The sequence below is a fragment of the Tyto alba genome, unplaced genomic scaffold, assembly GCF_018691265.1.
Source record: "Tyto alba isolate M040663 unplaced genomic scaffold, T.alba_DEE_v4.0 Super-Scaffold_20, whole genome shotgun sequence".
Classification (NCBI taxonomy): domain Eukaryota; kingdom Metazoa; phylum Chordata; class Aves; order Strigiformes; family Tytonidae; genus Tyto; species Tyto alba.
In genome coordinates, this window is record NW_024881283.1 from 4412133 (window position 1) to 4436535 (window position 24403).

Genomic DNA, 24403 nt, shown 5'->3' on the forward strand with positions numbered 1-24403 from the left:
CAACTATGCAGTAGGGCCACAGTTTTCTTTCTTGGATGCTGCGAGTGAGCTTATTAAATTCATACAGTGACATCCACATAAAGGTCCAATTTGCACAGGCACAAATACTCACAGTTCTTAATGACTGCAATGAGCTCTGCACATTACACAGCACCTCGGAAGATTAAGCCCTTCTTTGAGTGATGAGCTCAGCTTTCAGTTCAACAAATTTAACTCAAGATTCAACAAACAAAGAGCTGAATTTATAATAAATTATTGTTATTAATGCAGAAAAGCTAGCATGTTCAGCTCTAAAACTCAATGACATTCACAACCTGGTTAAATAGACTAATTATCCTTTATTTGTAATGTGACCCTACATTCCCACATACACAGGAGATCTCATGGCAGTTCGCAACATTATACCATTTGGAAAAGAAGGAAAATATCTGCAAACCAAGGCAATAACAGAGCCATGCAAAAAGCTACTCTCCCTCCTACATTGTACACCACCTGAGTAAGCAAAACATCACTCGATCTTTTTAAATTCTTGTGAAAAACTGATCAATCTTTAGCCTAAACTCCCCAAGGCTCTCTTTGATCTACTGCATTTCTCCAGCAGCACTACACCCCCATGACACCCGAGGCAGGGACCTCGTGCAGCACGGCATCCCTTCCCAGTGACCAACTCCAATTACCTGACCGCCTCCAGGTCTCTCACCCCACAGCAGCTCTCCTGCCAAGCAGAGGGCTGTAGTTTTAGTAATGAAAGTCTTTGCTCAGTTCACGTTTGGGCAGGGTTCTTATTTTATCAAAACCAGCTTGCAGGCACAGGCAGCTCTGGCACACTTCAGACCAACGCTTTGCAGATAACCCCATGCTTGGAAGCGCTCTTTGGTCTTGTACAGGAACCGAAATACATACAGTTGAATCTCAGAAGAGCAGCATAAGTGCTCGGCCTCTTGCAACCTTGAAAACCACATAATTCTGCCATCAAATAGTTTGTTTAAATAAGAATGGCAAGAAATTCACAAACATTGAAAACCACTAGTTTAACTGCTGATCTAAAACATCTGCAAGAAATATTTGCTCTTTGAAAGTGCCGCTACTGTGCTGCTAACCCAACCAAGAGTTACACAAACCAGCTCAATCACGTCTGGGGTCTACAAGAAGCCAAAGCACCCAACAAACAGAAAGGTTTATAAAAACTTGGCTACATGCATCTGATTATTCCCCTATGTTTGACAAATCAAGTCCTGAATAACGTTTAGAGACAAGAGCACACAAGCATTCAGAAACACATGAACTTCCAAGAAACCAAACCACTGTGCACAGATGCCAGGTGACCATCATCAGGAGAGCTAGCCAAGACCCTGCCTGTAATCCTTCCTGCTTCCAGTTTTTAAAAATCTTCTAATTCTTCAGTCTTATCTCTACACCAGCACAAGCAGCAAAACAGAGCAGCAAAAATATTTTACTAGGTCACATTGCCTTTTGTCTGAGGTTCTACATACAAAGAAGCATACAGTTACAGTCAGTCTGGATTCATATTTTTCAACACATATGCATGGATTTCTCACATGGACACCAAGAAGGACACCAAATCCCACCCTGCCTTTTCATTCAATTGATTCTGTGTAACTGCCTGAGCAGCAGCAGGTCCTTCAGGACAGGGAAATGACTTTAAACACTTGCAGTGAGTAATCACAGCTTTTCCCCACTCCTCCATCCTGGAGAAACTGAGCTGGGCTGGCAGCCGCCTTATAGCACTTCATGATCCAGAGATCACAGGACTCAGACTGGCTACAGGTTTGAGATGCATCTGCCTGCACCACGTCCCTAGTGAGCCCTTCCTCAAACAAAGACTAAAACTAAAAAGTAGGTAAACAGGCTTTATCATAAAAAAACCTGGAAGCATATCTTTTAAATAGTGAAAAGCAACTTGGGAAGATGGAACATTTTTTAAAAAAAGAAGTTTATATGCAGCCCTGCCCACCACGTCCTTGCAGCTGGATCCTTGCCTCCAGCAACTCGCTGGCTTTCTGAGCAGCAGCAGACTCTGCCCATTCCCTCTGGTCCCACTGGTCTTCTTTCCATCTGCTCCTGCCACGTCCCACAGCCTCTCAAACCTCTCCGTCCTTGAGCAAGCCCAGTGGCATCCCATGAGGAGGAATGATCTCACCTTCCTTCCACTGCATCGCACCTCCCTCAGTTGTGCAGACGAACGATGATATTCATAACCATCAAAGATCCAGTTACATCATGGGCTATATCAGGACAAAGCACACAAGCTAAGCTGCTCTCCTTCCAGCATCAAACTGGGAAGAATTGGAAAATCTTTCTTAAATGTAGAGTCTGGCTCTCACAGTCCCACAACTTAAGGATGTAACAGGCTTTCTCAGTTCTTACAAGCATTCTCACCATCAGTATGACTTGTGTGCTCACTTCCAAATTATGCAAAAAAGTAAAACTTTTCCAAAAGTAAAATTTGGAATCCAAACTGGGAGTAGGGAGTGCTTAATCTCCAGTCTCAGGGACATGGTCCCTCTCTAGGTGAAATACCTAGCCAGTGGATGGATTTCATAGGATTCATGCTCCCAAATGCATGTCATTTTTTGAAAATACAATTCAGGCACACTTTACTCTCGGACATCTATCATTTCCATCATGCATCATGTTCCCAAGAATTTCATGTCCCATCTGTCATCACCGGGATTCTCTGGTAGTCGATACTAAAGAGAATTGAAAATCAACTGCTACATTTGGGAAGACAGAAAAAAAAAAAAAAAAAAAGGCAAAAAACCCCACCAAGCAGGAATCAGATTAACATCTGCCTTGAGAAGAGACCTGTCTCCTCAAAAGTAATGTTTTCATCATTAGAAAGGGACCGAAAAGGAAGTCCCAAAAAGCCAGTTCAGAATTATATTCTCAGAGTCATCTTCCTGCCATTTACCTAGTGGAATATGGATTGAGTAATAAGCAGTCAGGTCCGGGTCTGTCTATTTGAACATCAGGTTTCTAATTGATTGCACAGTACTTGGAATCTATTAAAGGGCTTCTATAAATTACATTTCTGTACAGGACAGGCTGCCTAGATATGCAGATGTTAAGAACTGGCTAATCTTAAGTAAACCTGGTAAAAACATCTGCCTTCTCAAATTTTCCACCAAATTAATTGTAGAGATTGTGTCACCAAATTAATAAAGTGAAAACCCTATTATCTTGATGTTTGCCACAAGCCCATAAATAGTCTGCTAACAGGGAGAGTGTATTATTCCAGACATTTGGCCCATTATCAGAATAAGACATTGTGTCATGCCTGTGAATCCAAGATGCAGGAAGAACAGCCCAGGTGATCACAGACTTACTTCAGGACTCTACACATATCTTTTTTTACATTATTATTTTCAAACCTCTGACAAAGGGAAGTGTCCAGTTCGCCTTTTATCAAACTACAAAAAAATGTTTACTCGTATGAAACTGAGGGCCTGTGCAACCTTGGAAATGCTCACACATGGATTATTAACTTGGTATCTGCATACACCCATTCCATACAATGAGTATGTCATTTTCCATATCCTGAGATCATCTCCGACCCTCATCCTCTCTTTCCCTTCACTTCTTTGCTGACAGCAACTTGTACCATTTTTTCTCTTCAGCCCACACCCTCCCTCTTTGTTGTGAGAGCTCAGATCTTCCAGCCTGGCCCTCTGCTGCGTGGATAATCGCAATCTCTTACCTTCTAACCGATTTCTACCTCTCTTCATCCCTGTTCAGCTGCCAAAATTGCCCAACTGATCAAATCACACTCTTTCTTTCCACTGGCTTTCCCTTACTTGTGTGATCAAGGCACTGTGAAATGCTCCTGTATGTCCATTATTCTGCTCTTAGATGTCACGTTTTCTCCCATCTCTCATGCACAGCTCTGCTGCGCCAACAGCCCTGGACCTGTAACACCCACTGGCACTTTTTGGCCTGAATGCTGTTTGTCCGTTTTGTTTTGTAACTCTTCAGTATAAAATACATGCCAGCACACAGGTTACATCCTCAGACTCTCCCCACCTGGGATGACAGGGCCATCTTCCCCATGTTTATCTTCTCTCCCTCTCAGACCCCGTACACTTTGTGCCCTTACGACAGAGGATGACTCCCGAGTAGCGCAGGCAGGGTTTCATGAGCAAACCCCAGACCCAGAAATGAGACAAAGTTGGACGAAGGTCCAGGAAAGAGGCAATGCTGCAGGCTTGTGGAATGGTCTAACCAGCCCCAAGGAGAGACGTGAGGACTAAAAACTAAACATCCACTACTGCCATCTTTGACTTTGCCCCCATTTTTGAAAAAGGGATGACTGAGACAGGGAGAGGCAGGGTGATCTCCAGGGCCACAAGTCTCTGGCAGGGCATGGAAGAGATACCCCAAGCAAGGCAGTGCTCCCTTTCTGCCTCTGCCTGCAGTGACCTGGACCCCACTGGAGAAGGAAGGAAAATCATGCTCTGACCTACCCCAAGAACCCACTTGCTTGTCAGTCTCGGAGCCAGCGGAACAGGGACTGCTTCTCTTTATCTACCTGGACCGATCCTTGGATCTACAAGGTGTTATAGGCAAAGTAATTGCTAGAACAAATGTAAACATTAGTAGAGTTTTAATTCATTTAGTGCTACAACAGGAGACTAACATGCCTGTCAGCTCGAGCACTCTTCAATCCCCAAATAAGATACAGCACAGCACTAGCAAGGCAGGTTTGCCTTAGCCAAGTACCCCAGGCACCTGTGAAAGGCATCAAAGACCTGTTTTCTGCTTTTTACCGTTTATTAAGTCTGTACTTTTTGTTATTTGAACTGAAAGAAAATGGGAATTCTTGTCTTTGTGTAACAGAGAGAAGATAAAAGTCACGGTGTGTGGAATGATAGGCTGGGAAAACACTACTGGGAAAGCTGGGCTCAGGAAGAGCATCATCCTCCAGACAAGGATCACTCCCAGCCTCTGCCCCACCATAGCCATGTCCCACTGGGGAAGCCCATGGGCTGGCTGGCTGGCTGCTTACAGGGGTCTTTACTTAGGAGGAAAGAAATCCCTGCAGAAAGTTGAGCATCCCACACAAGGTCAGACGGGAAACTGGAGATAATTCTTTTTAATAATTGACTGTGGGAAATTAGCATCAAGCTGCATTATGAATGCCTGCCAGTAGGATGTGTCAAGAAAGCTGACTGGCTGTACAGGCAAAAATAATTTAGGAAAAATAATAAAGAAAACCAGAAAACAACCTAGTCTAAATCCTTCTGTGTTTGTCAAATTTCCTGGGAAAACAGCAATAAGATGCGGAATAAACCCAATTTGTCAAGTGAAGTGACAAGATATTCAAGACAGGAAACATTAACAATTCCCACTGAGGACTATTAAGACCTCTTAAAGGCATAATATAATCAAGCTTAGCAGTAGGTGAGTTTGTGTGTCCCCTCTCACAAATAAGGAAACTGAAGTGTGGAGAGGAGAATGACTTGTCCAAGAGTCACGGTGAGTCACGAGTCCACCATGCCCAAGTCACACTTCCCCGCTCTAACCACCACCATTCGCTGTCTCCGGGATACATTCAGGAGGCCAGGGAACAGTATGTTCAGGAACTGCTCAGCACAAACACAGCTGGTATTAAAGGAAAGCTCCAAGCTGTAGGCACATGGGGACATCCTGCCTTTTGGAGCCAAGGTGGAGGTGGAGCAGGGATGGCCAGTCATCACAGCACCCAAAGCATCAAGAGCACAGGGGTCCGTGCGCTGCAATATTTTCTCATTCACCTGTACCGGGGCTAGGATGATAACTGAGAGTGGGTCCATGCTTAGTTGACTAAAACATGCAGAACTTAATGGTTTTTTTTTGTACCCACATCCATAGGGGAAACCAAAGGAGGTAGCAAAGAGTAGACTGAATGTGAATGATGCTGATTTGCATTGCACAGACCTGTGAGAAAAGTTCAGGGAAGGCATCAACTCACAGGTTGCCATGTACTGTCATAAACGCAAGGAAAATATAAAGTGCTTCAAGCCCTGATCTCTGCCCCAAAGATACAACATGAAGCTTCAGTAGTGGTTATACAACCAGAAGCTGCTCCCAACAGAAATTAATAACCTGTTTTAAAGTTAATAACCCGAGGTTACTTCTATATTATACAAGGTTACTTGTACAAGAGCTCCTGGCACGCAGCACCATCTGCTGAGTGGCAGGTTCTGGATTTGGCACAGTTACAGAGCCATCCCACACCTTCCCTCCGAAAGGAAATCTGTCAGCTCTCCCAGACACACCAGCTCTTATCTAACACATCTCAGCAGCAGCTCCAAGCAAGCAGATAGGCTGAGGTCTCCAAAGTCAGTCAAGCAAGTTACACCTTTGCTTTGCTGCTCTCTGCACTGACTCTACCTGCAAACTTCTCACTTTCCTTCTCTTCCATGTGCTGTTTCCTGCCCTTTACCTTGCTGCTCCCAATCCAAGAAAAGATTTCCTGAAGAGACTGTGGAAAAGAACTGATCTTTCAGTTTGGCTGCTCCCTGAGTTAGCAGGGGAAAACAATTTTTTTTAATTAAACCAAAAATTAAAAAGAAAAAAAAAGACACATTTTCATGCAGACATATTATGGGGAGAAAAAAGAATTTGCTTCTAGATGAATTGAACCTTTTCTTCATATTAAGTATATTTCATAGTTTTAAAGTATATTTTAATGTAAGAATACAATGTTTTTCAAAGCAAAAAGCACATATTCCTTTCATTTTGAAAATATTTTTTTCTAGTTGCTATTTTTCTCTGCTGCTATTCCTGAATGTATCTTTCAAGCAGCCTTTCTCACTGCCTGAAAACCTGTCTCTTCAAACAATTTCTCCTTTCATCTTGTCAGCATGGGTAAAATTCACAAATCCATCCTTCCTTAAATTGCCACCCTGTGTCTTGTCTCCTTTGGATTGTTAGCTTTTTAAGCAGAAAATGTGCCTTGCTTGTGCAATAAGAAAAAAAAAAAAAAAAAAAAAAAAAAAGAGCATGTAAACGTATGGTGCTCAAAAGAGACCTTATGTTCTTTTAATGGGCACGAGAAATGAGGCTTGTCCTCCCGGTACGAGCACGTGCCTGGGCACAGCCCTGGTACCCACGAGGACACATCCCCGCGAGCGCGAGCACCGTGACCCTTCGGGCTGTCCCAGCCCCCGTGGCTGTGGACCACCAGAAAGCCAACCTCTTAGAGGGCAAGGGAGACTGCCTACTTTGGTGGGGATTCCTGGAGAGATGCCAGCATCTGACACGACACGTCTTTTTTCATGTGAGCATCAACAAAATCGGGGGATGCTCTTCCCTTTCCCCAGCACCCCCAGATGGTTAATTGTTATCCCCAGTTGGTTAATTGTTTTCAGATCTGCCTGGGCAATCAGGTTGTCCCTGGTAGTCTCAAAGCCAGTGGCGTGGAAGCTCTCCTCTTCAACTGTAAAGTCCTACTCGAAAAAACAAGCAAAAAATTCTGCATATAACACTTTCCTTTTTTTAAAAAGGTTGTTTACAGAAGCAGGATAAACACCTGTGCACAAACTGATGCTTGAGAGTTTAAAATCATGTTCCAGAGAGCAGCTTGACACGTGCAGGACCAGATTTTCAGAAGGGCTGTGGAGCTACAGAGCTGCCCAAACAGAGCACAGCAATGCCTGTTCAGCACTTCTCAAGACAGGGAAAATCCAGCAACCAAACCCCACAAGATGCTCAAATTAACATCAAAGTGGTCAGTCTGGCAGCACCAGCCCTATGGAAAAGTTTTAACACCAACTTCTCCCTTCCATGCAAAGTGGGCAGTCTCAGGAAAAGCCCTTTCACTTAAAAATTCAAATTACAGGAATTCTTTGCTTCTATCTAGGAACAGAGTACAAAGTAAAATATTACTATTTTATACCAGCCGTGCTTCTCAGAGATGTATACTCAGTTGAGGCTCTGCCCTGGGACTATGAAGTGAGTTCACCTCCCGGATTCAAGCATGTTTGCAGGAAAATGATGGAGCATCAGCTGTCAGCTCACACTGAAGCACAGGGCAGCTGGATCTGCCACTGACATCAGCTTGCTCGGATTCCTCCTTTGCTGCTAACGTGCGTGCTCAAGTTAGTGTCTTTGGGATAAATGATTCCTTTCAAAATAAACATGGTGAATTCTTAGAACTCATCTAAGCAGCAAAGGAAATCCCCTGAACGACCTGGGTCCGATGCAGGGGTTTGGAGTTACACACCGAGAAACTTTGCTTGTTTAACAGAGAGGCTTTCTCTAGGGTAATAAAACTCTCACATTGCTGTGCCAGGGATTTTCCATTAGGTGTGTGTCAGCGGGTGGTGGGAGCTGCAGTTTCTGTGGCCGGTCATAGAAATGGAGTGAGATCACCCGGAGAAGCCGACCACAGATCCCAGTGAGTCCACAACGGCAAGAACTGGAGGAAGGGAGGTTTGCATACAGCTAATGGGTCCCCCAAAGGTTGTTTTTTTTTTTTTCCTTATGCATCCACTAATTAGCAGTCATGTTTGAGTCTGATAAAACAGTCCCAAGACTTCCTCATTTTCCTTCAACCCAGGGGGAAGTCTCTCACTAGACTGGCTAATTGAGGCAGATGTACGGCTCCATCGTCTTCCTGCCTGCCTAAAATCCTGTAAGCGGCCCCACAGCACGGAGACAAAGGGCAGTGCAACACAGCAGCCTCTACCCCTCCAGCCCTGGGGCTCCCTAGGGAATGCACTGGTCAAATCTCATACAATCCCCCAGTTATTTGTACTGTACAAGGCAGAAGGGGCTTTGCCCAGGCTCAAGGGAGCAGCGATTTAAGGTGGGGGTTCAGTTTAGAAGATCCCATGGCTGGTGAACCTGCAACTCTCTGTTACTTATCAGTCAGGACATAGACTGAAGGACTTGGATTCATATCTGAGTCAGACCAAACTGACGACTAGAGCAGCCTGGGTCACAGCAGCAGTATGAGCATTAGTCTCAAAGTTAAAAGATACACTACATTATATCACCATGGGTTCTTCTTGCTCATGTGTGGATTTGTACACATGGGATGGTGTGAAGGGCAGGTATTTTTTAAGGTGTGAATGAAAGGATACTCAGGCCGGTAACCATAAGGCTTCAGCCATTAGTTTTTACTCCTAAAGAAGGAAAAAAAAATGGAACTGTTTTCCATAGAAAGCCTTCCTTTTGATACAGTGTTCATTTTACATGACACTGATTTGGGGATGTCAGTTAAGGTTAGTGGTCTTTAACCTTCTGTATCTTGGTATCACTTTCCCTACTAGTTGCAATTAACTAGTGCAATACACCGATAGGCCCCATAAAAGCACAGAGTTTGGCTGTGAAATAGAAGAACATATATTGACTGTAACTACCCCACTACTATCATATTTCATCATGGTAATGCTAATGCACAGTAAACAGGCAACATTCCCCTGACAAGACCATGATACCATCACAGACCTTACTTTCAAACCAGGTCGATATCAATCTACAGTTTCGTGATGTCAGATTTCAGAATGGGCCCAGTGACTCCAAAGTACCAGAGCGGATTGACGAAGGTGACGCAGAGCCACCAAGCAATCATGGCACTTCTGAAGCAATGCTGGCCAGCTTGACCTTCAAAGATCATTTTTACTGCTCAAAACTACCACAATATCCCTCAGGACAATTTCACTGGGTTTTTTTATTAGCTCCTTCCTGAGCGCAAACATTGACATGGCTGCTTAATGGCATGGTTCTCCCAAACACAACCTAACAAGACTGCAGCGCCCAGTGCATGGGATATAAAATGACTCTCATCTTCTTTTCAGTCAAGTGCGTGGGGTGTGCTTGTGGGGCGGGGGGTGAACGCTGGCTGCAATGGAGGTAAATCCAGTTTTACGAAATTTCAGGACTGCAAGTAAAAAGCCACTGCTGAAATTACATATGGAGTGATCTTAAGACTTGCTCTCTAAAAGGAATTTGTTCTTTAAACAGGAGCCCAACAGAAAACTCTGCGGATCCTGTATATAGTTAACTGTGGAAAAGTCAAGGCAGAACTACACATGTCCCTCATGTAGTCCCCAGGAAACCAGAGACACAATACAGAGGTAATACAGGTCCTCTTCTTCACAGGAGGCCAAGGGAGGTAGATGCTGAAGCTGCTGGATAACTCAGTGGGAGCGGAACACTTCCACCACCCTGGTCCTCTTAACGGCCCCAGTGACCGCTGCTCCACATCCTGAGATTGGCACCACAGGGGCTGCCTGATATACTTCATGGAAGGAGTGATGAGGGAAAGAACTGAGCCCAAGCACATCCCATGCACGGCATTATTGAGCCCTGATCCTAAACCCAAGTATGAATGTACCTCAAGGCTCAAGGAATCTGCAGGCTGCTGCTTACAAAACACTTCCCAGTGTGTAAACACGAGCAAAGCAACCATACACTTTCATAACAAGGGAGGAGATATCTTCAAATGAGACTCTGAAAGGAAAGCCAAGCTGTCCTGCACACTCCGAGAGCCTCTGGCAGGTTCATTGGTTCATTCCTTAAAAGTGGGCAGTGTGCATGATGAAAGTATGAAATCTGGATTTTCTGGTCTTCTCTGAAAGCCAAGAAATACGATTCTAGCCAGCAGGCTGGACAGCAGCAGGGCAGGTAGCAGAGCTGGTCCTGGCACTGCTGTAAGCAATGTAGCAATGGGGGAAAGGCAGCTGTGGGATTGGGGAAGCCAGAAGAATGTCCAGAGGGAAAATCAAGTGTTGAAAATGGCGGTGAGAAAGGCAAGAGCTCTAAAGAAATAAAAACTGAGGGGAAGAAAGAGCTAAAAGAGCTTCAGCAAGTTCATCTTTTGTGGGAACACTTGAATTTCTTTATAATCTCTCTTCTTGGTTGAGGCAACAAAGCATGGGATGGCTCCAAAAGATTTGAAATCAGCTGCATCCCACTGGAAGGATGGGTCTAGCCAGAAGCAGATCATATGAAGCCAATAAATAAGGGAAAAAATGAGACAAGGAGGAAATTTTTATGGGGGAAAAAAAAAAGACGGTGAAATAACGTCTTGAGAATGGATGCACTTTTTGTAAAACATTTTCAAGAAATGACTGGGAAAGGGGTTTGAACCATTTAGTATCTTACACAAAGCACCAGGCACCCTGCAGATTCTTCTGCAGACTTGTTCCTTCACTGCTAGAAAATACCCTCGCAGACACAAGCTGCTGAGGCTGAACAATTTGACCTCAGAAACCTTGCAGGAACTAGGCACGGACCACCAGGTATGCACCGAGCACCTCGGGAGAACAGCCTGTCCTGCCCTACCTCTTAGCAGTGCGTATACCATGTAATTTAGATATAAAATTTATTTCTGCGACCTGGCGTGTTACATTAGCGCCTGGGCTTGGCATTAAACAGCTACTATATTCTGACTTACATCCAGAAGGACGGCTGCCTTAAGTCAGTGCTACAGGAACTTTAAAATAAAACATAACATACGCTCAGGATGACTAATATATTCCCTGATGCTGGCGTACACAGAACGTGTTGAAAAAGTTGCTTTATTTTGTGTCTGCCGTTTAGAAAATGTGGCTCCGCACCCGTTGCGCTGGGCGCGGGGATGCCGACAGCCTCCCCGTGGGAACACAAGGATGTGGAGACGCAGCTCGTCTCGGTGGGGGCAGCTGGGGAGTAGCCAGCACTGAGCATCCCCGCAACTCTCCCCAAAAAACCTCCACAGAGGTGCTCTGCGAGGGGCAGGGGGGTTTCATTCATGTTAACACTGAGCATCTTTAATCACATCTAGGAAGGACTCTGAGTCGCCCCGAAACAGCTGCAGCTCTGGGACAACCCAGTCGAGGGGAACAGAGGCTTGTCATCGCTTGAAGGCAATAAAACCCGGCGCTCAGTTAGTCCCACGGGTCCTATCTGCTACAGGAGGGTGATGGCAACATACCGAACCCATTGTATTTCTCAGTCTGTTGCTTTCTTGCCATTCCCTGGCTCCCTCCCTAAATCACTTCAGGCCATAACCATTACAGGTTGCCACCGCTTTAGCTCTTTGCATTCACCACTCGCAGGCGACGTACCTAAACCCGAACTGGGCGCATAGTGCCTATGTCTGGGTGAGAGCCAAGTTCTCCCAAACAAGCAGGCTTCCTTTCCCAAAGCACTATTTTACTATTTGGGTTAGCTAGTTTGATCATCTGCTAATGAAATGTTTTAAAATAAAAGAAAACTTCAACTGGTAACAGCAGAAAACCACAACCACTGACTAATTAAAGCCTTTTTCTAACACACAAATAACAAGACCACCCAATGGCAAGAGCAAAATTGATGAATCGTGCTAGGGATTTCTTACATCTCTTTGGCCTCCTCTGCAACACACAGGAAGGATGATCTTTAATTGTATTCCACAGACATACTAATCATTAGCTGATTTTTTATTTTTGAAAAGATAAACAGTAGTATATGACCAGTGCTGAATTACTGAAGAGTACTCTGAATTACCTGGAGCCAAGAATTAAGATATATATCAAATTTAGATCTTGCATCCATTCTGGTTTGAGCTACTTTGGTTGGGTGGGATTAAAATCACATAAATATAAACCTTCTTTCTCCCCCACCCAAAACCCAGGCATCAGAAAAGATGTCCCCAGATCCTCCTTACAATGGTAACAACCATTAGGAACGTCGTTTTCAGGAGAAGGCTCTGGAAAGATTTAGAAGATATAGAATATACCTCTGTCACATCAGAGACAGCTACAAGATATATTTGTTCTCTTCAGCCATCTTCACTCAACCACCTGCTCAGAAAAGAGATCAAGGTACTTGCTAACTTGAAGACAAGTCAAAAAAAAAAACAAAATTAATGCAGTCCGGAGTATCTACTGATCTCAAGGGCCAGGTTTTTTACAGTGGCTGTAGGAAGTAAGCTGAAATCCAACTAAATCTGGCCTTCTGCTCAGCTCCACGTGGCACCTTCACTGACTTGTCATCATTGTTATCAGTAACTCCTATATAACTGTGACACAAAAAGAGGAATATAATGAAACACTTACCCTCCTTCAAAGATCTTGATCCTGACCGGCTCCCCTCTTTTGGTTACAAGAGCCTCTTCTTCTGATTTTCCTCTTTTATCCTCTTCCTTCTCAGCTCTAGTTATATCTTTTCGACCTTCATTAGAAAGGAGCGAAGGCAAATGAACCTATCTCCCCAAAAGAGCAAAACAATCAATGATTACATACAAAATCACTCTAAGACACACAGACCAAACAGCCTCAGAAAGAGCCATCAACCTACCACACATGCTGCTCCTGACAGCTAAAGTGCAGTAATTAGGACACCCTTTTAACAAACAGAGCCTCTGTTTCTGGATTTTGAGCCCTGCTGATACGTTATATTTACTGTGAGTGCTTACAAGTTTTTTAAATCACCCCCTACGTATGGTGGCTCAGTATTACCCAGCTCTTGCCAATGGGAAAACTGAGACATAAAGAGAAGTGTCTTGGCTGGGGTCACTCTAAGCGTGTGGCAGAGCCATGGGTCTCTGTTCCCAAACCCACTACTCTGTCCCTGAATAATCCTCTCACTAATACATACATCTACAAAGGTCTAAAGAGGAGGTATCTATGGAATTCATATATTGAACCTCAACCTCTGAGTTTCCCCCACATGCACACGCATTCACACCGATTTGGACTTTAGCCATCTAAACTGGATATAAATCTCCTGACAGTCAAAGCTCTCGGGTGATTTCCTTTCACCGAAACCCTGTTGCCAAGGGTGTAGTACAGAGAAAGCCACAAAACCAACGGGAGAAAATAATCCTCAACCTCCCCAGATGTTCCCAGGGTAAAATTTGCTTTTTCACTGTTAAAGTTGCCATCCCTTGTTTAGACCAAAGTTTAAGTCATGCAGTGACACCTCATCTAGCATGTTTAATGTTACTTGATACAGTATATGGACCTAAACATTACAGTTGCCTCTCTAGCTCTGTAGGATGCAAGAGGAGCTCTTCACACTCGGAATGAAATCTTGGGATGTTGCCCCCCTACAACCTAACAGTACAAATAACAGGGGTCTCCAAAGCTCTGAAAGGGGAAAGCAGGTTGCCTTTCACTCACGTTACTTTTTACACAAGTGCAAGAATATCTTTGAAGTTCAACTGAATTACCCACACCCTCACTTTTTTATGGAAACAGACTGAAGGCATTTGAGAGCCCAGGATTATTAGAGGCATTTTGGCCTGAACAAACTGGCAGAAGTCTAAAGCAGAGCTGGTCACCATTGACTCCTTACGGTTGCTGGAAAGAGTGGCAGCTCTCAAGGGTGATTCATCTGCCTTACCTTAGACACTTATCTTAAGGGGGGATGAATCACCCAAGAGGTGCCTCTTTGTCTCCCATGGAAGCCAAAGAGTGACTAGCTCAAACCGAGACATGCAAAATTCAGTGGGATATATCCCACCCCCACAGCAGCATGCTGCTGGTACTGCATCAGCTCCTCGGCAGAAGGAGGGATGGACTTGCTAAAAAGTAGCTTTGCAAAACCGAGGTCAAACATTTCAAATTTGCCCAGTAATTTCAGGAGCTCGGTTTAGAGCATTAAATGCACCCAGGATTGCTCTTTGCCGTTGCAGCCAGCTCACGCAGATTAGAGCATGTCCACACCATCAGACCTACACACCCTTCCTAGATGCCTCCTGGAATGGTCCCTGTCCTCTCCTATCTCCCTAAATGTGCCCAGGAGTTGCCTGGGAGAGGGCCATCAGCCCAGGACGGAACAGTGCCAGGAAGCATTTTAACAATTTAACAGCAGAAATGTTCTCGAGCTGGTGTCTCCAGGCATGGAGAAGTCTGTGCTTGGAGGAAATCAGTGGCAGGAGACACACTGAGCACCTTCAAAAATTAAACCATGGCCGTTATGACTTCCCCTCCTGGTATGAGCTACACGCTCATAACAATGCTAGTGATAACCTTCCCAGTTCAGTTCCTTATTTACTGAGGAATACAAAACAATTGACTTTCTAGATGTAGCATGAGGTTTATTTATTGCAACTTTTGAAAGCACAAAACATAGACAGATGAAAGGCACCAGAAAGAGCCAAAATCATACAGTTACCACTATCCCCTTTTACAATCTCATTTAATTTACAAAGTGTGCAAGCCCGATACAGTGTAATTAGCCATCCCTACATGCACGCTGGAGCCTACAGTCACTTCAGAATTGATCGGCTCAGCGAAACCCGCTGGTCATTTAAAAACCAAGCCAAGTAAGTAGACAGTATATACAGTACTACTGCTTGTTGGTAGCTTGCTGCATGCATAATTGTACAAAATATTAGAGCTGGTTTACATTTTCCGTTGTGTTGACTGACAACTTATAGTTACAGAAAGAAGAAAATATTTAAGGGAAAAACCTAGAGCAGAGTCAACTGAAAGTTGAACTTTCAACCTTTGACTGATGCTACTGCTATGCAGCTCCTGTTAATCGCATCTTCCTGAGTTACCAGCAACGCTACTTCCTAATCTGTGCCAGTCATATGTATTTTAAAAACTAAACTGGGGATTTCGCTCCCGCTGATCATCTAATCAAAAATTATTTCTCTGCTTGGCATGAGGTCAATTTATCTCCATTGAAATTAACATAATTTCTGCAAACTGCACTCCTTTAAGCAGCAGGTATTAATATTAGATTTAGGCTACAACATTTTCTAGGTGAATTTGGCAGGACAAACGCTTACTTTTGCAAATTGTACGATGAAAACTTTAACTTTCACCCCTAGTCAGCTTACAGGGTTTTATCTAAAAGGTTTTTGGGTCTTTTGAGCAAATGCATTCAGTGAAATATGTATTTTGATGACTAAGGTCTGAACCATTCCTGTCTAGAGCTTAACCTTTAACTTGAGGGTATGAGGGTCTCATATTTCTGAAACACACACTTGGTGTGCATTTTAGCACCACGTTAAAGAGCAAAGCTCAGAGGAGCACAGGCACTTCTATTAGAGAATGAAATCAAGGATGGATCAACACTGTTCAGAAAAAATCCTTTGAAAAAGAGTTCATAAATACCAAGCACTAATGTGGTTATTGCACTGCACAGGTAATTATCTGCCCCTATGTCCCTAGAAAGTCTGTCTTTTGGGTTTCGGCAGAAGAATGATGAAAATGCTGAACAGAAATAAAGATTTATTGAATCAAAGTGACTCTACTGTGTATTTTAAGACATATTTATAAGCAGCAGCTGCAGCAGCGATTATGATAAATTTAATATTCAGAGTTCATTTCATGATACAGAAATAAAATGAATAATCCATCAATATAAATTGACTTGAGATGAATATCAAATTGCAAAATCTTTAGAGCAATTCTGTTTGCTAATCTACATGAACATGATCTGGATTAAAGGGATCTGTATGGTTCAGCATTAACCAAGAGGGGAAAAGTCTGGCCTCAAAATGAGATATGTAACACTAGGCAGCTACCAGAAGTGTCTTAAAGACTTCTGTGCCCATATGGCCAATGTCTTTGGTCAACTCTGCCCCTGTGAAGCCATTTGCCTTGCTCCCCTTAACTCTAAAGACCAGGTATAAAATGTCCTTAGATACCTGCCAAAGCAAGTAGACAGCTAAGGACATTAACTAAATGGACGAAATGACACGGGTGTTTTAACAAGACTCCATGTCTAACCTACTGAGGCAGTTTTATAAATGTCACTGCATGCCTTTACGCTACTTTGGGGGCCTAAATACACTTGCAAGTCTCCCTTTAATATTTTTAAGTACTTTTAAGCATGCCTCTCCACGTTCATTAATGTGAGATCAGTAGATGCACAACCAGACAGAATCCCATTTCCCGAAGGTAATCCTTTTTCATTTATAACATGCAAAATGGAGGGAATTATAACAGCATTTATTAAAAAAAAAAAAAAAAAAAAAGTTGTAAAGCTATATGAAATATCAAGACAAATGCAAATCAAGTCTAATCCTTTGTGCTTGAGCAGTGGCAGTTCATGGTGCGGTGGTGATTCCTACATGCTCTTTTGATTACAAGGCAAGTAGAAACTGGAGAACAGAAATATGGCACATTGCCTTGGAGCAGGCTTGCCTTCTTTTCTTTTTTTATTACAGTGGGTTTTAGCTTTTTCATTCTAAAAGTTTCACTGAGAACAAGTGCTTACTAAACTGAGAGAGGGATGAATAAACTCCTATTAAACTAAGAATAGCAATTCCCCATCCCTCATCCCCCTCTTCCCATGTATCCAAATGGATGAGGAGAAATATATAGGATTGCATTACCTCTGTCATTTTTGGCTTCCTGGAGCTGGACGGGACAAGCCTGCCTGCCTCTGGACGTGGAGCAGTAGCCATGGTGTAGGTTTCCTTGCTCACCTTCTGCTTGGACCTCAGCAGGGACAGGGCTGCTTTAGTGGATATACCTGGAAGGTTAGGATTATACAAGCTAATACACCAGCTGGCATACACTGAAGACCGTCGATCAACTTGCTGGATATGATTTGGCTTTATGTAGTTTAAATAGCACCAACTGACATTAGTGGTTGTGTGGAGACTGGGGAACTGAAGTACCTTCTTCGTCTCTGTACCTTCTCGAGACTTCATTGCACTATGAGTGACCTCAGACAGAGGTGCAGGGCTTGGAGGGTTTGATGGAGACTGCTCCACCAGTTCTTTGGAGTCTTCTTTCTTCACGGGTTGCAAAGGTGCCTTGCTGAGGAACTGCTTGCCAGCTGGCTGCTTATACTCTTCTGGTGCCTCAAAACTTGGAGAACCTGAATGGGACACAGCTTGCTGCAAAGTACTTGGGATTTCCTTTGGCTCTGACTGCTCTGAGGACAAACTAGGTGGTGTTTCAACCTCAACCCTGCCTTGGCTTTCTGCAAGAAAATTAGATTTATCCTGCTTTTTCCCTTCTTCTATTGCACTGGGTGGCTTCACCACTTCCAACTTCTCTTCTGCTTCAGACACTTCCTCCTCTTTCACTCTCTTCTGCTGTTGTGTTTCCATTGTCAGCTCCAAACTACCAGCTGGAGAGAGCATCCTTTTGCTTCCACCAACTGTTGATGGACCTCCTTCCAGTCCAAGGACACTGTCAGATGGGGAGGTAAGTGGCATATAGCCTTTTCGTTCTGGTAAGGGTAAGGGCACTCTCAGATATGGGCTCTGGAAAATGCTTCTTTGATCCTCTGTGATCATCTGTGCCAGATCGAAACCTAGTCCATGAACATCAGTGCTACAGACCAGGGTACCCTTGGGTTGGCGATCATCAAATTTGGGGAGAACGATAGAAGAGGAACTGCACTGGGATTGAGTGACCAGAATCTGGGAAAGCGTTGTGTACATCGCACTCCCATAGGACGGCATATTTGTCTGGATGCGAACAGGGACAACAAGCGACACCATTGGGTCTGACCGTGTAGGAACGACGAGCTGAGATGCAGATACAGACACTGAAGGACTTGTTGTGCAGGTCAGAGGATGCAACCTACTGTCCGAGCTGTATTCTGTGCACGGGGACAGACTGGAGGTTCCTGCTGCTGGGAATAAACTGGATTTAATCTGTGGTAAATGTCCACCAGCTTCACCTGGCAACTGGAGAGCAAACTGAGACTGAAGAGGCAGAAAAAAGGCTGAAGGGATCGGTGAGGAGCCAGGGTAATGCACTGGCAGGAATGAAGGATGCTGCCTGAACGGCACCTCAGCAGGGTGAGACATTAATGGAGGAGCGATATGAAGCGGGCCTGGGTGGATGAGCGTTTGCGGTAGAGGCAGTGGCGGGGTCTGAAATATGGAAGGAGGAATCTGAGGCATGGTGAACTGAGCAGAGAGGATGTCAGACATGGTGTGTGCAGCGAAGAGCTCTGCAGACTGGCCTGGTTGCGGCAGGAGATGCTGGTAGGGAAAGACAGAAACTTGTGGGGACATGAACTGCTTTTCATGCAGCGTTAGTTGTGGTACAGGATGATGAAACACTTGCAGAGCTTCTGTATATGGCTGGGTGTATGCTGGCTGAGGGCTGTCTTTTGGCTGACTCTTTTCACTTGGGTAAGTACCGTGAGAGGGCAGAGGGGATGAGGATGTTGGCTGATGGGGCAAACTTGTCGAAGGAGATTTACTTGAAGAAGGAATTGGATCTTCTGCCTCTGGCCGGCCTGTTGGTGCTGAGTCTGGATCATGCTCTGGGTGTCTAGTGAGGGATGCCTGCCTAACTAGAAAGCATTTTCTTCTCTCCTGTGGTGCTGAGGAGGCTGAGGGGCCGGGGGTTGAGGCAGGAGTAGACAAGCTCCCGTAGTCAAATGATTTACTGCGGATCTCTGACATCTGGGAAGGATGGGACACATTCGGTGTCTGCTCAGAAGCAGATCTCCGCATCTCCCTGGAATGATGATGGTGGCTTGGTACCATCAACATATGCGAGCCAACGCCAGGAGGCTTTGGGTGGGATTCAGGGGGCTGGCTAGTTGACTCTGACTTGCTGTGATCTTCACGATCAAATGAGACAGAGTGGCTGGAGCCGTGGGATATGCTGCTTTCCTGACTTGGGCTTCGGGTGAGAGAGACTGATTCAAAACTGGACTCTCCAGAGGACTGAGCCATTTCTGCCAGCCGCAGCCTCTTCTTTTTTGGTGGGAGTTTCTCTGCAGGGAGCTGAGAAAGGGTCTGGCTCCTCTGTGGCCACTGAAATTCCTCTGTTTTTTCTGGCTCTTTTGGAGGAGGCTCTGGCTCTGTTTCTGGTCTGTCAGGCTCTTCTGTGACCAGAATCTCTGGGACCTGGATGTTGGGCTGGCGTACCAGCTTGGGCTGCAGGGAGTGAGGCGGCCGGCTGTGCTGGGGTGTCGGCTGAGATGAATACTGTGACAAGGGTTTGTCTTCTCCTTCCAAGCTGCTCACCTGCTCAATAGAGTCAGACTTCTCAAAAGAGCTTGTATGCTGGATGACAGAGATCTCCTTTGAGGTTGTTCTTCTCTCTTTGCCCTCTGCACTCGAAGCCGGTTTGGTATTCCTGGAATGAAAGCTGGCACTGACATCAGAAGGTGTGGATTTACCCGGGTCTGCTGGTGACTTAATGGATTCACGGGTTAGGTTTAAAGCGACATCAGATGATGTCGGGTTTGCAAACTGAGTCCCTGGCCCAGTACTGGAGGAGGGAGTATCAGACAACTCAAAAGCTGGAGGCTCCTCGTCGTCACCAAGGCTCTTTTCCTTTCGCCTTTTTCGGAGCGGGGTGAGCTCCAAACTGCTCCCTAGCTTGTAATGCATCATCTGGGGCCACGTCTCAGGATCCGCAACACTTTTCTCAGTCTCTGAAGAGGAATGGGAAGTGGAAGAACGAGGCTTTGAGAGCTGCAGTTCTGAACAGTAGTATTTCTTATGGGCTTCATAATTGTCCCTTTTCTTATACCGAGCACCACATATGTTACACTCATACATGAACCCTTTAACTTTCGGACCCTTCCGTGACTTTTTGGTAAGATCGCTTTCCTTGGTTTCAGGCTCCTCAGGAGGTTTGGAAACAGTTTCTTTGTTTGCAGGACTAACCTCCTCCGAGACATATTCTACTCCCAAAGGTAGCTCAATAGCTGGTTGTCGTTTTAGCATTCGAGGATGAGAAGAAAACGCTTGACTGCGGCTTAAGACTTCAGGCTCCATGATGTGATCATCAAATGAATAGCTACCTCTAAAGGTATGTGGGGAGCTTATAGTGCATGCAGCAGAAGGCATTGAGTGGCTTCTTAGGAGAGGCACTGTCTCTGTGGCACTGTGGGATTGTTGAAGTGACAACAATGATTGTTCGGGCTTTATTTTTTCACCGTGGGATGTCAACACTTTCGATGCATCCAACTGGCTACTGGAACCAGACTTGATATCAAACTGAAATGGTTCTCTATATACACCAGACTTTGGAGATTCAATGCTACTACGTCTAGATAAAGAGCTTCTTCGAGGCTTAACACTATCTATTTCACTGGTATCTACAACAGCTTCATTAATTGTAATTAGCTTAGTGATGTGTTCAATAACCTGTGTTCTAGGCACAGATAACGGTACCATACTAGGTTTCTCTTCGGTAGACAGGTGCGGAAACCCCTGGCTTGTGTTTGCAGCTAACGCTGCAGTCCTTTGCCCAATTCTACCACATTTCCCAAAAATAATTTCTGCATAAGATTTTGCATTAGTATTTGGTGGGCTGATCTGCTGCTCTGCACTTTCTGATCTTGAGAAGTAGCCTGACTCGGTACTCCCTTTGCTCCCCGGGCTCAGGAAAGCTTGTTCATCTATGACCTTCTTCCGTTCACTTAAGCGGAGTGCAAGCTTCTGCTTTATAGTATGGGTATCTTCAGATTTATGGCTCAGAGCATGGTCTGACGATGGCTCCACGAATTGGGTGCTGTCTTCAAGAGACTGAGACATACTGGAATGAGACAACGAACACCGGTCGTGGCTGGAGCCTTGGCTCCCTCCACTCAGCAAACTGCTGGACAACAGGGTGTGCTTCTGCCTGGGTGAGAGCTCTACCGAATGGCCCGACATCGCGCCCGTCTCCTCCTCCGAATCTGTGCTTTCTCCTTCTGTTGGCTCTTCAAAGTCCTCCCCGCCAATCCTTTCCATTTCCAAGCTCGATGGATATATCTCCGCTCCGATCCCTGAGGCCAGCCCAGCTTTTATTCGATGAGCATGAGATTTCCTATGTTTATACAAATTGCTCTTAGTCTTAAAAGAAAAGCCACATGGAATGCAAGGGTATGGCCTCTCACCCGTGTGTGACCTGATATGCTTTTGGAGCACACTTGGCTTTGCACAAGGCCTGCTGCAGTACTGGCAAATATATTTGCCTGGCTTCTGAGGTTTCTTTTCCTTCTTGTGCACTTCCTCAGCTTGTTTTAAGGAAACCTGGGAGGGGCGAGGGATATAGACCTTTTGAACAGACGGCATGTCCTCTCCAGGAATGATCGGTGAATGGGAAGGTAAGAGCTGGCTGTGGTGAGAGTGAAGCCCGGGTGATGAAAAGGAGCCGGAGGGACCTGGTCTTACTGGATCAACTAGCTGCCATGTGGGACCTTCTAGGACATGCTCTGGTTTCCCAGGAGACATAAATGCTGGTGACAGTGCGTGCTGTTGAAGCTGCGAAACGTGGGGAGGATGTTCAAAAGAGGCAGGCTTAGGTTGCTTCTGATGCCCAGTCTTCTCCTGAGACTCCTCTCTTGGAATCGGCAAAGAACCAGAAAAGTGCTGCTGTGATATGATATCTCGGAGAGGGGTTCCTTGCGAAGAAGCAGAGCTGCCCTGGTACGTAGCTGAGGATGAAATACTGGCTTGGAAAGCCTCTCCTTTGGGAAGCCTCTTTCTTGGACTTTCCTCAGCCTTTTTTGTGCTCTTCAGACTTTGTTCAGGATCCATGACCTTAAAAGGGTCTTTGAATGCTATTTCGGGAAGGTTTTGGCAGGCTTCATTTACGAATAATAAAGGTCTCTTCTGTAGATTCCCTGTTTTGCCTGCATTTGCTACGAAGCTGGAGCCGCCAGGAGATGGTTGTTGATTTAAGATTTTACTAAAGTGTCACTAGTTGCTATTTGATTCAAAAAAAAAAATGTTTCAAGGTCAATAAAGTTCACATTGGTAACACATGACAAACTACTTCAAAGAGAGAAAACTTTCCAAAACTTTTAGTCCAAATATTTTCCTTGTGAACTTGGTTAAGGCTTTAAACCTTGCCATTTTATTTCAGTTGACAGTGGCAAGCCTTCAAAGTCAAGATGCAACCCACAATGTGTCTCTTGTTTGTTATGCAAACCTTTGAAAACTTGAGACTTTCGTGCTCATCTCATAATGATCTTTTTTTCCTGTGCAAGGAAAATAACACTGAACGGTGTATGTCCCCCTGTGTCTTCCTTCTGTTCCACTTTTGAGTTCAAAAGCCTTGGAAGAGTATTTCCCACATTTCTGTAATTACATCCAAAAGAAAACAAACAGAGAAAAATTACTTTAGCATTTGTATTTAAGTAATTAAATGCTGCTGCTTCTATAGAGGATAACAGTAAACATTTTGCACAAAAGTAGTTCAGAATAACTGACTGAATGTCTACCATTCATAAGACATTACTTTTAATGGTAATCTAAACATAAATTGTACTAAATCAAACCTCAGGGACTCATGCTCAGTTTAATGCACACATAACCTGGCTCTGTAACAGTAACCAAAGACAGTAACTTGAAACACAGTTTTGAAAAATGCATTAAAATGGTTTCAAACTTGAATTCCTTCTAATCTCCTGCAAACATTCATGGTTTTACAATTTTTATAATTATATTTCCCTTCCAAACACACAGTAAAGCTGACTAAATACAAAGCATTGCCTAATGTAGCACATATATTCACTGACAAACAAAAGCAAATCTTTTCTACATAAAATCCACTCTTAAGCTTGCAATAATCTTCAGTGTCATTTACAACAATAGCAGGTAAAGAGAAAGCACACACACTCTTTACTGAAATGTTGCCTCTTTAATTTCCTGCCTTTTGTTACCAAACAATGGTGCAAATCCATTTTCTATAGCATGCATGTATTTCATACAGGCGGGATGTTGAAATTGGCTGTCTATAAAGGGGAACCCTTCTTACAATGAATTTGAATGGGAGGCTCTATTAAACCTACCACCCTTGTCAGCAAATACAGCTATTAATAAGACACTAGGGGAGGAAATACTCAGTTTTCCACTGAAATAAGACAGCATCACCAAGAGATGGAATAGAAAATGGGTGGGATAATCCTAAGAAAAATAAGGATGGTGCTTTTTAAGTGAAGCAAATTGATACACATAATTTACAATGAGAAAAGAGCTATCTTCCTTCTTTATGAAGCTATTATCTGCCTTAGGGTGCAGTGTCTGGCTATGACAGAATTGCATTGGTTTAATTATGGGATATTGCTCAAAGCCCTGTTGCTTTGATCCTGCCCCATGCGGGGGGAGGGTGCAGGGATGGGGCTGAAGTGCAAACCTGGAGAAATAGGGAAGCACAGGGGATGGAGATTTTAGCTGCACGACGGCTCAACTTCATCTTGAGGAGCGACAGTGAAGAGCCAGCAGCAGTTGGTTGTGTTCAACATTAAGTCCTCCAAGGATTACCCACTCCTTATTCATTCCTACAACTCTGTGGATGTTCCACATTCAATGAGAGAAGAGACACGTGGAGTGTAAGGTAACGTAGTTTAATTTAGCAGAGTCTGAAGGTACCATAACACCCTAGGACACATCATGACCAACCAGACTTTACAAAACTGGTTAAAAACTGTCTGGTTTTTGGACAGGATTGATTTCACCTCACCTTAGATAGTCAAAAATCAGGGTTCAAGTCTTTAGACACAACTGAGAGAGGCAGATGCCAAGGAGGGAGCCAAAGTGGGCAATGCATCCCAC

General features: G+C 44.4%; 1 protein-coding gene across 7 annotated transcripts in view; it reads right to left on the bottom strand.

Annotated features, from left to right (window-relative positions):
• HIVEP3 (HIVEP zinc finger 3) overlaps positions 1 to 24403 on the bottom strand; it is a 272629-nt gene that overhangs the window by 49318 nt on the left and 198908 nt on the right. For all 7 annotated transcript variants that reach the window (XM_032987530.2, XM_032987532.2, XM_032987536.2 and 4 more), the window contains 2 exons: positions 17267 to 22927; positions 13029 to 13174 (listed from right to left, as the gene is read on the bottom strand). In XM_032987530.2, the coding sequence (XP_032843421.2) occupies positions 13029 to 13174; positions 17267 to 22384 (5264 nt within the window). In that variant the 5' untranslated portion in view covers positions 22385 to 22927. The remainder of the gene's footprint in view (positions 1 to 13028; positions 13175 to 17266; positions 22928 to 24403) is intronic.